The sequence below is a fragment of the Narcine bancroftii genome, chromosome 2 (assembly GCF_036971445.1).
Source record: "Narcine bancroftii isolate sNarBan1 chromosome 2, sNarBan1.hap1, whole genome shotgun sequence".
Lineage (NCBI taxonomy): Eukaryota > Metazoa > Chordata > Chondrichthyes > Torpediniformes > Narcinidae > Narcine > Narcine bancroftii.
In genome coordinates this window covers 38,315,150-38,328,461 of record NC_091470.1, presented here as the reverse complement: position 1 = coordinate 38,328,461, position 13,312 = coordinate 38,315,150, and the positions used below count along the sequence as shown (strand labels likewise).

General features: G+C 42.4%; 1 protein-coding gene across 2 annotated transcripts in view; it reads left to right on the top strand.

Annotated features, from left to right (window-relative positions):
* Positions 1-49: 49 nt before the first annotated feature.
* mis18bp1 (MIS18 binding protein 1) overlaps positions 50-13,312 on the top strand; it is a 76,371-nt gene continuing 63,108 nt past the window's right edge. For both annotated transcript variants that reach the window (XM_069916368.1, XM_069916367.1), the window contains exons 1-2: positions 50-129; positions 9,583-10,300. In XM_069916368.1, coding sequence (XP_069772469.1) covers positions 9,733-10,300 — 568 coding nt within the window. In that variant the 5' untranslated portion in view covers positions 50-129; positions 9,583-9,732. The remainder of the gene's footprint in view (positions 130-9,582; positions 10,301-13,312) is intronic.

The following is a 13,312-nucleotide window of genomic DNA, read 5'->3' as shown; positions in this document are numbered from 1 at the left end:
AATGTACGTCATCGACGGGGAGAACCAATCGACGGCGAGAGCCCAAATTCGAACGTTCCCCTCACTGCCGCAGAGGTTAATGCTCTTCGGTCCCCCAACGGCTTCCGGCCGGTTTTTTCCGCGCTGCGGGTGAGTAAGAGGTCGGGGGTCGGGCGTGGGGGGGGATCTTGTTAAATAACCAGAGCCGGCTCAGGGGGCGGGGGGGCTTCCAACAGGTGGTCGCCTCTCGGTGCGGAGCCGCCTCATGCGGCCTGAGCGCTTCTCCCACTGTGTGAAGCACCCGGCCTTGCAGCGTCCGTTCCAACATGGAGCTGGACTGGCCGCATTCTCGCCCCCCCCCCCCCCCCCCAGCACCTTGTTGAACACCTCGGCTCTGTGCCCCCCCCCCCAGCACCTTGTTGAACACCTCGGCTCTGTGCCCCCCCCCCCCGCACCTTGTTGAACACCTCGACTCTGTGCCCCCCCCACCAGCACCTTGTTGAACACCTCGGCTCTGTGCCCCCCCCACCAGCACCTTGTTGAACACCTCGGCTCTGTGCCCCCCCCACCAGCACCTTGTTGAACACCTCGGCTCTGTGCCCCCCCCACCAGCACCTTGTTGAACACCTCGGCTCTGTGCCCCCCCCCCAGCACCTTGTTGAACACCTCGGCTCTGTGCCCCCCCCCCCAGCACCTTGTTGAACACCTCGGCTCTGTGCCCCCCCCACCAGCACCTTGTTGAACACCTCGGCTCTGTGCCCCCCCCACCAGCACCTTGTTGAACACCTCGGCTCTGTGCCCCCCCCCCCCCAGCACCTTGTTGAACACCTCGGCTCTGTGCCCCCCCCCAGCACCTTGTTGAACACCTCGGCTCTGTCCCCCCCCCAGCACCTTGTTGAACACCTCGGCTCTGTGCCCCCCCCCCAGCACCTTGTTGAACACCTCGGCTATGTGCCCCCCCCCCCAAGCACCTTGTTGAACACCTCGGCTCTGTGCCCCCCCCCCGCACCTTGTTGAACACCTCGGCTCTGTGCCCCCCCATCCCCTTGCTGAGACGAACCGCTCCCCATCTTCGGGGTGGCATGAGCGTGGACTTGTCTGATTTTATTTTATTGTTGTGTTTAACCCCCCCCTTGTCCAGTCTTGTCTCCCTTTATCTCCTTTCACACAGACAAAATCAATTTTCATCTTTCCCCAATCAACACCTTTTATTAGTCTAGGACCCCCCCCAGATGCACTGCTCTGAGATTTCCTGTTTGTTTGCTTATTCCCTGAAGGGAAGGGCTCAGGCCTGAAACTTCAGCCAGAGATCTTTATTTCCTATGAACCTTGTAAGACTGGCTGAGTTCCTCTAGAATTTTGGTATGTTTTTATTGTATGTTGGGCATCCAGTTGCTATTGATAGCAGCTTTGCTTGGTCAGTTACCAGACTGCTTGGGTCATTTCAGGATTAGCCTGTCTGTTTAAATTAATATTGGCGCAAAGAACCCACTTGCCTCATTTGGTTATTATCAGTGTCCTCTCCAGTAAACAAATGTGAATTTTTTTAAATTCTATTTTCGTGCCCAATAATTGGATGAACCATAACAACTAAGGATTTGCATTTCAGTCATTGAAGTGTATTGATTTCTTGCTCAACTTCTCAAAGTATGCTTTTGCATTAATTTTTTTTAAACTTAAAAACAAATAATATGACCTATACAGCAATTAAACATGAACATGAACTTTTTTTGCTTTTGCATTAATAAGGTGAAACAAAGTCTGTATAGTAAATGCACAAAAGTGCTGGAGAAACTCAACAGAAACCATGGTTCTGGCCTGAGGCTTTCATCAAGGTGTGAGCAAAGAACAGGCAGGCGTCTGAATAAAATGGTTGAGGATGGAGGGAAGAAGAGGTGGGGGTAGAGCAGAGGTGGGCAGAGATGAGAGGGCAGGACAGAAAAACCGAGAATAGATCAATGAAAGGGACTTGCTCTGTGAATGCACAGCTGGAGGAAAAGAGATAAGGATAGGAAAAGAGAGACATAGGATGGGGAACTGGGGGAAAGGACACATAGGAAAAAAGAGAGAGGGGCTAAGAGAAACCAAAGAAGTCAATGGTAATGCCATCTGGTTGGAGGGTGCCCAGATGGAAAATATTTCAGGTGCCTGAGAGCAAAAAAAATTTGTACCTTGCTGAAGGGCTCAGGCCTGAAACATTGGTTATATATCTTTGCCACCTATGTACTCTGCAGGACCTGCTGAGTTTCATCAGCTCTCTTGGCACTTAATTTGAATTAATGGATAGTTTTCTGTCCGCATGGAAATCTGCACTCAATTTAGCATGGATTTCTAACCAGAATGTTTGTCTTTATCATCTAATTTGCCTGTTTTTATAAAGTGACTAGATTCCCCAATAGAAATTTTAAAGGGGGGACCTTGACAAGTTCTCCCTTTATCTGCAATTGAGAATTCTTTCATGTCATTATATTCAAGTCTAGAATAACCTGCTAACATTGGGGTAAACAAGATTTAAAGTGAATTGACAAGTTAGTTGCCACTGTAACCTCTGCTGAGAATTGAGCTCGTGATACAGCCTTTACACAAACCTTTTAGGATTGAAATGAGGGTAAATCTTTGGAATACTTAAACTCAGAGGATTATGAAGACTTGGTATTGAAGGTTGAGATCAAATAATTTTACAATGCTTCCCAGTACATTAATCTTATTTCTTAAAGTGTATTGTCTGAAAATGGACTGCAGTGTTCTAGTTCAAACCAAACTAGTGATGCATGAACTTTCATCATTGCCTCTGGTATTTGTATTATGATTGTGCAAAGGTAAAGATCAAGCAAAAGCTGCAGAATTGAGCACAAAAAAAGACCATCACCCACCCCCACCATTGACATCATCAATACACTTCCTATTAACTCTGAAAAGCAACACGTGTTAAAAAGAACCTATCCCACCCCAACAACAGTCTCCTTACCTTCCTCTTATCAGGAAGATTTATGAGAGTGAGATCATGCACCACTAGATTCATGGACAGTTAGTCTCCCAAATGAACATTCCAATTGTAAAATTATGTTCCCTTTGCTCTATGCTAACTGATCTGTGTAACTGCTTGGGAAATCAACCTTCTCACTGCATCTTGGTACGTGTGACAATAAACTTAAATTTGAAAGGTAGATAAGGTCACAGAATACTCTTTATAGACTGTATGGTCCACACCTGTTTTTGTTATTCAATCCATGGACTTGAAAATAAACTGTTCATCCTTTAATTGGAGTGAAACACAAGACTACTGATTGCAGTAAAGGCACAGAAATAATCTCATCTGTGAGTTCCTCTAGCATTTCTGTGTTTTTATTTCATCCTTTAATTGTTAATTTTGGCCGTCCTTGGTGGTTTTGGATGACTTGTTTCCACTCTGGATCTGAGATGCTGGAATTCTATCTGCAGACCATATCATATGTGATGTTTGAAGAGACAAAGGTGGAGGTGGGTGGGTGGGTGGGGAGGGGGAGGCAAATTGGAATTTTGTGCAATGCTTCCAATCCTTATGTAGCTCAAAGTTAATGTGGTAGCCAAGTGACATTTTCATTGTTGCCATTGGTAAGCATTGACTTACCAACAGAACACTTGACTGAACATAGGAAGTAGGAACAGGAGTAGGCCAAAAATGGCCCATCGAGCCTGCTCCGCCATTCAATACGATCATGGCTGATCTAATTTATGAAGTAAATTACCAGTATCAGGCTGAGATAGTCAGGCATCTGGACAACCCCCCCCCCCCCCAAAGGATTTCTGAGGATGTTTTGTGGTAGAGGGGTCCAGTAATGTGATTTTGGTGCTAGCATGGTGGGAGCAGAATATATGCTCAGGTTTAATGCAGGTCATCCAAAGCACCATGGAGAATTTTTCCAGGAAAGTGGCAAATTCATGTGACATGATAACTTTCTCAGAGGCATTTATTAAAATATCCTACAACTAAAGTCAAGAAAAGAAAGCAGCCTGAGCTCTGACCGTCGTGCCACGACAAACCCATAAAACTGTCATATATGTTTCGCACGTTTGTTGTGAGTGCCTGGTAGTTGTGTTTAGCCAAAGCTGTGTTGACTCGCTAATCAGTCCCTGGCTTACCAAATAATTGTATATCCGATCACTTCGAACACCTTCCAATAATTTACCTACCTCTGATGTCAGGCTCACCTGCCTATAATTTTCAAGGCTACTTTTGGAGCCTTTTTTAAACAATAGAACAACATGAGCTACCCTCCAATCCTCCAGTACCTCACCCGTGGCAAAGGACATTTTAAATATTTCTGCCAGAGCACTTGCAATTTCTACACAAGCCTCCCTCAAGGACCGTGGAAATATCTTGTCAAGGCCTGGGGATTTATTCACCCTTATTTGCATTAAGACACCTATCTTCTTTATCTGTGTAGTTTTCATGAATTCACTGCTTGCTTTTCTTACTTCCCCAGACTCTGTGCCAATTCCCTGAGTAAATATTAATGCAAAAAAAAATTTCAGATCTTCCCCATCTCTTCTGGCTTCATACACAGCCAACCACACTGATCTTCAAGGGGACCAGTTTTGTCCCTTACTATCCTTTTGCCCTTAATATACCTGCAGAAACCCTTAAGATTTTCCTTCACATTGTCTGCCAGAGCAACCTCATATCTTTTAGCCTTCCTGATTTCTTTCTTGTTTTTTCTTAAATTTTATATATTCCTTGAATGCCTCATTTGCTCCATGTGGCCTGTACCTGCTATACATCTTTCTATTCTATCGAATCAGATCCACACTATCACTCGAAAGGTTTCCTATGCCTGTTAACTTTGCCTTTAATCCTAAAAGAAACCTATAAACTCTGTGCTTTCAAAGTTTCACCTTTGAAGGTCTTCCACTTACCAATACATCCTTTCCAGAAAACCATCCCAATCCATGCATTCTAGATCCTTCCTCATTACCTCAAAATTAACCTTTCTCAATCCAAGGCCCAGACCTTACATTTTTTGAAAATTTAAAACTACAGCACTGCAACAGGCTAATTTGGCCCTTGAATTTGAACCATCCAATGGTATGTTTTGAAGTGTAGGAAACACTGGAACCCTCAGAGAAAACCCACACAGACACCAGGAGAATGTACAAACTCCTTACAGACAGCACGGGATTCGAACCCAAGTCTGATCCCAATCGTTGGCACTGTAAACTGCTATGCCAATTGTGCTGTCCTTCTCCATAACTGACTTGAAACTAATGACATTATGATCACTGGACCCAAAATGTTCCCCTACACATTGTCACCTGTCTTGTCTTGTTTCCTTTTAGGATATCCAGTATTGCAATCTTGGTACCTCAATATATTGATTTAGAAAACTCTCTTGAACACATTTGGCAAACTCCAAGCCAACCAGCCCTTTTACAGTATGGGAGTCCCAGTCAATATGTGGAGGTTAAAATCTCCAACTATCACAACCTGCAACTATCTGCTATGTCTCTACAAATTTGCTCCTCCAATTCTCTTTGACTATTGAGCAGTCTATAATACAACCCCATAAGTCTCGTCATACCTTTCCTGTTCCTCAGCTCTACCGAGAAAGCCTCAGAAGATGAGCCCTCTGGCCTACCTGAGCATAGCTGTGATATTTTCCGTCAAACAATGCCACTCCTCCCCTTTCATCTTCTCGTTCTATCATGTCTGAAACAACAGCAGCCCGGAACATTGAGCTGCCAGTCCTGCCCCTCCTGCAATCAAGTTGACCTAATGACCACATTGTCATAATTCCACATGCCAATCCATGTTTAAGCTCGTCTGCCTTTTCTACAATACTTCTTGTGACAAACATCTTTGAATTCATCACGAAAGAATTTTAAAAAGTCAGTGAAGGTCATCTCACTTAGTTTAATGTGTGGTTGTTTCTTCTCTCGGCCGTTACCTTCTTCTGCCCGGGTTTTAGCTCGTGTAGCTTTTCCTTCAGTCATTTCTTCAAAATTTTCAGACTCAAGTATAATTAGAGAAATAATAAAGATCTTTCTGACTTCTGTGAAGTTAGTTCAAAGGTGGATACAGGTTAAAAATAGTATATTTTATGGAGCAAAAACCAAAACGTGTTCACTCCATGAGCGCCACCTGGAGACTCCTCTACAATACTTCTTGATTTGAAATGAACGCATCTGAGAAAATTTCCACCACGTACAACCCTTTGACTTCTGACGTTACATACAATCTTCGCCATCTTTTTCCTGCTCCACTCCCCCATCTGCTCTAGCATTCTGGTTCCTAACCTATAAATCTAGCTCAAACACTCACCTGGAGCAGCACTAGCAAACCTTCCCACAAGGATATTAGTCCCTCTCCAGTTCAGATGCAAATCTTCCTGTCAGAATAGGTCCCACATTCTCTGGAAGAAAGCCCAATGATCCAGAAACCTGAAGCCCTCCCTCCTGTACCATCTTTTTAGCTATGTGTTAAGCTGAATTTATCTTCCTAGCATGTGGAACAGGTAGCAGTCCTGAGATCACATTCCTTGAGGTCCTGTTCTTCAATTTGGGGCCAAATTCCCTGAACTCTCTTTGCAGCACCCTTCCTACCCACGTCAATGGTCCTCCCTACATGGACCATGACTTCTGGCTGCTCACCATCCCTCCTGAAAATGCCGAGAACTTGATCTGCGATATCTCAGACCCTGGTACCAGGGAGGCAACATACCAGCCATGATTCTTGATTGCTTCCACAGAACCTCTTATCTGTTCCCATAACAATAGAATCCCCATCACTACAGCTCGCCTCTTCTCCCTTCTCTTCCTTACCACAAAACCAGACTCTGTGCCAGAGACCTGATTGTTGTGGCTTGTCCCTGGTAGGTCATTTTCCTCCCCCACCCCCCCAAAATGGTATACTTGTTATTGAGGGGAACAGACACAGAGGTACCCTGCATTGTCTGCCTGTTCCCTTTTCCTCTCCTAACTGTCACCCAGCTACCCTCCTCTTACCTTCTTGATGTGATAGCATCCCTGTAACTCCTGTCATCAGCCTCCTGATGATCCGGAGTTCATCCAACTCCAGCTCCAATTTCCTAATTCAGTTTGTAAGGAGCTGCACCAGATTACTTTTCTCGCAGATGAAGTCATCAGGGAAATGCTGGCTTCCCAGTCTACCCACATTCTGCAAGAGGTCATGCCCCTACCTTTGCTGCCATTCCCAATGTCTATGACTAGAGGAAAAGATGTACAAAATTATTAAAACCTGCCCTTAACTGTGCCTAACTGCTAAATCCTTTATGTTCCTCAAATAAGATGGCCTTTATTTAATTCACCTCTTGCACCATCACCTCAGCCTCAAGCCAAGGCATTATAACTCTCAGACTGCTCCACTTCATGGTACCTCACTTTTATAATGATTCTCAACTTTTTTTAAGAAGGTGGGGACTTGGCATAAATGGGTTTTTCTTATTGGCAATCAATAGTTGGAGTGTTGCAGGGATCGATGCCTGGCTTACGAGTACAACTGTTCACAATAAATATAAATGACCATATATAGGAGGATCCAAACATTGCATATCTAAGTATGCTGATGACACTGAACTGAGTGGGAAAGCAAAGTGTGTAGAGAACACAGAATGAGATAGGTTAAGATAGGCAAAGGGTTTGGCTGATAGAGTGCAATGTTGGCAGATGTGACGTTATCCATTTTGGCAGGAAAATAGTAAACTAGTATTATTTAAATGGTGAAAATTTGCACCATGCTTTGATTTAGAGAGATCTGGGAGTGCTTGGAAATGAATTGCAAAAAGATTAATTTGCAGATCATTAAAAGTTCAGGGCAACAGGCAGGTAAGTGCAGCCAGAGCAGCCGTGGCCTTATTTAAATCTGCTGTTGGAGAGCAGCAGCAGTCATCAAGGATTCACACCGCTCAGCACACACTCTGTTCTCACTGCTACCATTAGGAAAGAGGTACAGTTACCACAGGATGCACACCACCAGGTTCAAGAACAGCTGCTACCCCTCCACCATCAGACTCCTCAACAATAAACTCAATCAGGGACTCATTTAAGGACTCTTACTTTTGCACTTCATTGTTTTTTTTTCTCGCTATATCGCATGGACAGTTTGTTTACATGTGTACATTGTGTGGTGTTTTTTTTTTGCACTAGAAATAAGTGGTCATTCTGCCTTGCCACAAGAAAAAGAATCTCGGTTGTATGTGATGTATGTACTCTGACAATAAATCTGGATCTCTGAATAGTGGACCAGGTTCAATGGGCTATCTGGCCTACACTTGCTTCGTTTCTGACAGTAATCTTGATGGACAAAAGCTACTGAATTCTAGAAGGGGAATTGGCATTTTAATTATCCCAACTGAAAATTAATAAGGGCACATGTATGAGTAGAGTGATACTTTAATAGGTACAGATTCAGAACAGAATTGGGTCATGAAAATGTTATCTCTTTAGTCCTAATTTTTGCTTTTTATATGATGCCCAATTTGAATGCAACTATGTACGAGGAAATGTCAGGAGTAGGGCACCCAGCCTCTCAGCCCCAACATGATTATCAATACGATTCTGGGGGCTCTGCCCCAGGTTTCATCTCATTTGAATCTTGCTCTCAATCTTCTAAACTTTAAAAAAAAATGCATATCTAATTTTCTCGTATTCATGATAGGACAACTTTCTCTTAGCTGGAATTTTTCAAGAGAATCTCTTCTGGACTGTCTTCAAAGCCAATATATCTTCAATCGTAGGACAAAACCACACGATACTCAGCCACCTCACCAACTCCCTGTATAAATGTAACTATAATTATTTATCTATATTGGTATATTTCCCCAATTCTTTATGCTGTAACATTATCAAAAGCTTTCTGATCATTCACATGCATCTCCTACATCTATTCAATTAAAGGTAGAACCCTTACTTACGATGGGGTTCCACTTCAGGACTTGCATCATAAGGTGAAATTATTGTAAGTCGGGGTCTACCTGTACTGGTAACATTCAGCCCTGTCCCTGCCTGCAGGCTAATGTCCCTGCTGCTGCCGAGAGCTCAAGATGGTGCTGTCTAACTTGGGGCAGTGGCGTCACCTTGCAACCTATGTCGTGATTTGGAACGCATGTGCAGATCGCCATCAACTCTCTCCCTCTTCAACCAGTCTCCCTTCCCAACGATGGGAATCTGCGTATGCATTTCTTTTTTGATGGGTTCGTCAAGGCACAATACAGGTAGACCCGACTTGTACCGTTATTCAAAATGGATCCTGATCGTCATAACTTTGAAATATTGTAAGTTGGAACATCATATGTCAGGGTCTGTCTAGTACATCCTCAAAGATTTCCAGCAGGTTAGTCAGATGTGAACTGTCTTTTTGAAATCGTGTACAGAAAGAACCATTTCTGCTCATAAATCTGAATGTTTTCATCAATTTGAAAAGGGTAGTTTATATTGTTAGCCAAGATTAGAGGGCATGCTTAAAGCAATGTTTGATTTTAAATTTTTTAATGTAATTGATAATATCAAAAATGACAAATATTGCAGATCTTAGTCATTGGGAAATGTTTTGGAAAAGAATGAGATAGTTTTGTTAGGTAACAAAATGTTTTTTCCTTACACACACAGATAATGGATTTTTCCTTTAATGTGTACTTTAGACTTTTGAGGCATCAGGTCAACACATTTATTATTTACTTATGCATGTCCAGAATGTAAATTTCCTATTCTGAAGAGTATTGAAAGTGAAAAGGAAATCAATCACAATTTCATAGGTTTATGACTTCGTGCAAGAAGAAAATTGTCAAAAGTGCTGAAATGGACAGAGGACAAAAAACTGGTTGGAAAGCAGTACCTCTTCATCAGATTCCAAATGGTACTCCTTTAAAAGAATTGCAGAAACTTCAGAGAGATTCGTCAAATACTCAATCGAGTATCAATTCTGAGTCTGTAGCCACATTCAATTTAATCTCATTACAAAATGAACAACAGCCTCAAATTAATTGTCAACTTCATTCCACACTGTTAGAGAAAGGAGCAACAGTTAATGTAATTTCTCCAGAACTCAGTGAGATAACAGATTCTGGTTCAATCACTGCCTGTGCAAATTTACATGAAAGTTGCATCGAGCCTCACTTAAATCCTAATGGATTCAAATTGATCAAACAAGTGGTCTCTGAGAGTCCTGCCAAAATATTCCGAAGAATGAAAGGCAAAGTTCACTGTATTCAGGGAAACAAAAATAGCAATCTTCAAACATCTCAAAAAACAGCTTTTGAGTTAACAGAAACTGGACAATATTCTGTTGCTCCACTGAACGGACACATCTTCAAAACCAACATTACAGGTATGAAGTAATATGAATTAAATATTGTATGTAATCTTTCGACTGTATATTTTATATTTGCCACTCGCAGTTTCCTAGTATTTATCATTGTTGTACACTAATTTGGTGAAATATAAACATTTTGTTTTATTTGTCATATGAAAATTATACTAAGTTATTACAGTGTGTTTAGATTATAATATGAAGATTTTCAGAAATTTAAATTTTTCAAAATCTTGCCACTATAACCCTTTTTTTTTTATAAAGTAAAATTCCAGTGCTGGTTTTCTGCTCAGAGATGTGCTACCAGATAGAGCCTTGAATTCACCAACTTCTTAATCTTGTGCACCACTGCTAAGCATGTGTGCTGTTTACATTTTGAGCAGCTCCAAATACACTGTATACTCAAAATCACTTGAAACAAATTCCTTTTATTCAGAACTTAAACCAAAACCTTTTTTGCCATCTCTTTAAAAATAGGCGCAACACTGCTTCCAATCTTCAGTACATCACCTGCTAACTCTTTTCAAAGGAAAATAAGCATTCAATGTTTTCTTAGTACTGTACCTGACCCACTTTTCCCAGGTTCCGTTAACTAAATTTAATCCTAACAGCTCTTCTAAATGTTAAAAATGCATAACTGAGGAAGGTACTGTGTATCATATGTTTTGGTTATGTCCTCCCTCTAATTTTTGACAAGGGGTATTTCTCATTTTATTGTTGGTTCCTGATATCACCAGTAACTTGATTCCTAGCCTTTGCTATCTTTAGAGTGAGTAGACCAATGTATTTAACATTGATTTCTTCACCATCCCATGTAGTTGTTTTTGCTTCCATCATTGCTAGAAGGGCCATTTTGCTGAGAAGGAAAGACGCTGTCCTTCCCATTCATACTCGTGATGCCATGTCTGTCTCTTTAAAAAAAAATTAGGTGTTCTACTACGACAATGGATTTTAACTTTCTTTCTCTTGGGGGTCCTTTTCTCAATTACTATTAAAATGTAGATTATTGACATTTTTTACTCCACTGTTATTATCAGTAGTGAACTCCTTAACTTAGCAATTCACATAGGGTGGGGTTTGATTCTTAGTTTAGAAGTATATTTCTTTTTTAAAAATTAATAACAGGCTTATATGTACCTTGTTGACTGTTAATTGATATTTGAAACTTGTTATTAATTTACTTTATCATTATTTTCATATGTACCTGTGCATTTTGCACGTTAAACCCAATTAAAAGATTGAAAAGGAAAGTACTGTGCTTGAGAAAATGGCCAGACATCTAGTATTAAAACTTTCAGCAATGATGTCTTTACCTCGATCATTTGTTGTACTGAAACAATGCTAAAATGATGGAAGAAGACGTCCTGCTGGTGAACACTGGGAAGAATTGTTGCCTGCATAATATTCATTATATCACTTTGTGTTTGTTCATCCATTACCATTTTTATTCTTTCTCAAATTATCCTATTGGAAGAATTTTGTTTTATTTCTTGTTCAACTGCTTTGCTTATCTCCAGATCCTTCCTTACTGGAGATATAACTGATGCAGTATTTAGAGGAGACAAATGGTAAAACAAAAGTACCCCTTAGAGTTGAAGAAGTCCTCCAGACAGAAATTGGGCATGGAATAGTTTGGCACAGGAACTGGCCCTTCAGCCTAAGATGTCAGCTCTGAGCATAATTGAATGAAATCTAAACTAAATTGAATTGGATTTTTTTTCCACCTGTACATGATCCATATCTCTGCATATTCATATGTCTAAGATCCAGCTGCGCTGGGTGGGTCACGTCTCCAGAATGGAGTACCATCGCCTTCCCAAGAATCGTGTTCTATGGCGAGCTCTCCACTGGCCACCGTGACAGAGGTGCACCCAAGAAGAGGTACAAGGACTGCCGAAAAAAATCTCTTGGTGCCTGCCACATCGACCGCCGCCAGTGGGCTAATATCGCCTCAAACCGTGCATCTTGGCGCCTCACAGTTCGGCGGGCAGCAACCTCCTTTGAAGAAGACCGCAGAGCCCACCTCACTGACAAAAGACAAAGGAGGAAAAACCCAACACCCAACCCCAACCAACCAATTTACTGCTGCAACCGTGTCTGCCTGTCCCGCATCGGACTTGTCAGCCACAAATGAGCCTGCAGCTGACGTGGACATTTACCCCTCCATGAATCTTCGTCCGCGAAGCCAAGCCAAAGAAGAAAAAGAAACCCAACTATCATGTCTACTACCACCACTTCCCCTGGCAGCCCATGCAAAGCACCTACCACTCTATGTACAAAAACAAACTTGCCCTGCACATCTCCTTTTAAATTTTTCCCACCTTGCCTGAAATTAATGTCTTCTAATATTTGTCTTCTCCCTTCCAACACAGAAGGGAAGTGTGATAACAATGCACATTCAACCAACTTGTGACAGTCGTGGATGTACATAAATTCCTGGCTTGTAATATTGAGGGGAGCAGGTTACTGTGTGGAAATCAAAGACCTGTCAGAATCTGGAGCAGTAAGTGCCAAGGGAAGATGAAGCTGAACATGGACAAAAAGGTGTCATCATCCACCCACCCCTTGGTGCTCAACATTGGAGGAAACTGTAGGTACATGGTCATTGCTGGACAGCCCAGAGTCTGTTGGAATTGCAACAGGGCTGGGCACACGGTGACCCAATACAGCACAGTCATCTATAAAAGCTGCAAGCAGGAAGGGCACCAGACCCAGGACTACAGAAAGCAAGTGCTTGTGTGAGAATACAGGCCAATTCTATAGTGCCTGCCTGATACATGCCTGCCTTACACATAGGCAACAAGGGGGAGATCTGCCAATATTACCATCACTCCCAACGTTGTCACAACTCCTCATCCTCAACTGAGATGCCAGCAAAGACTGAAACAAGGTAGAGCAAAGGGACCAAAACCATTTCCATCCCAAGCCCCAGCGATGGGACTTGAGGGCTATCCCCAAGAGGTACAGGGTATCGAGAAGGGAGCTGCAGAGGAAACAAGGTAACAGACTGTCAAGAAATGAAAGAAATCT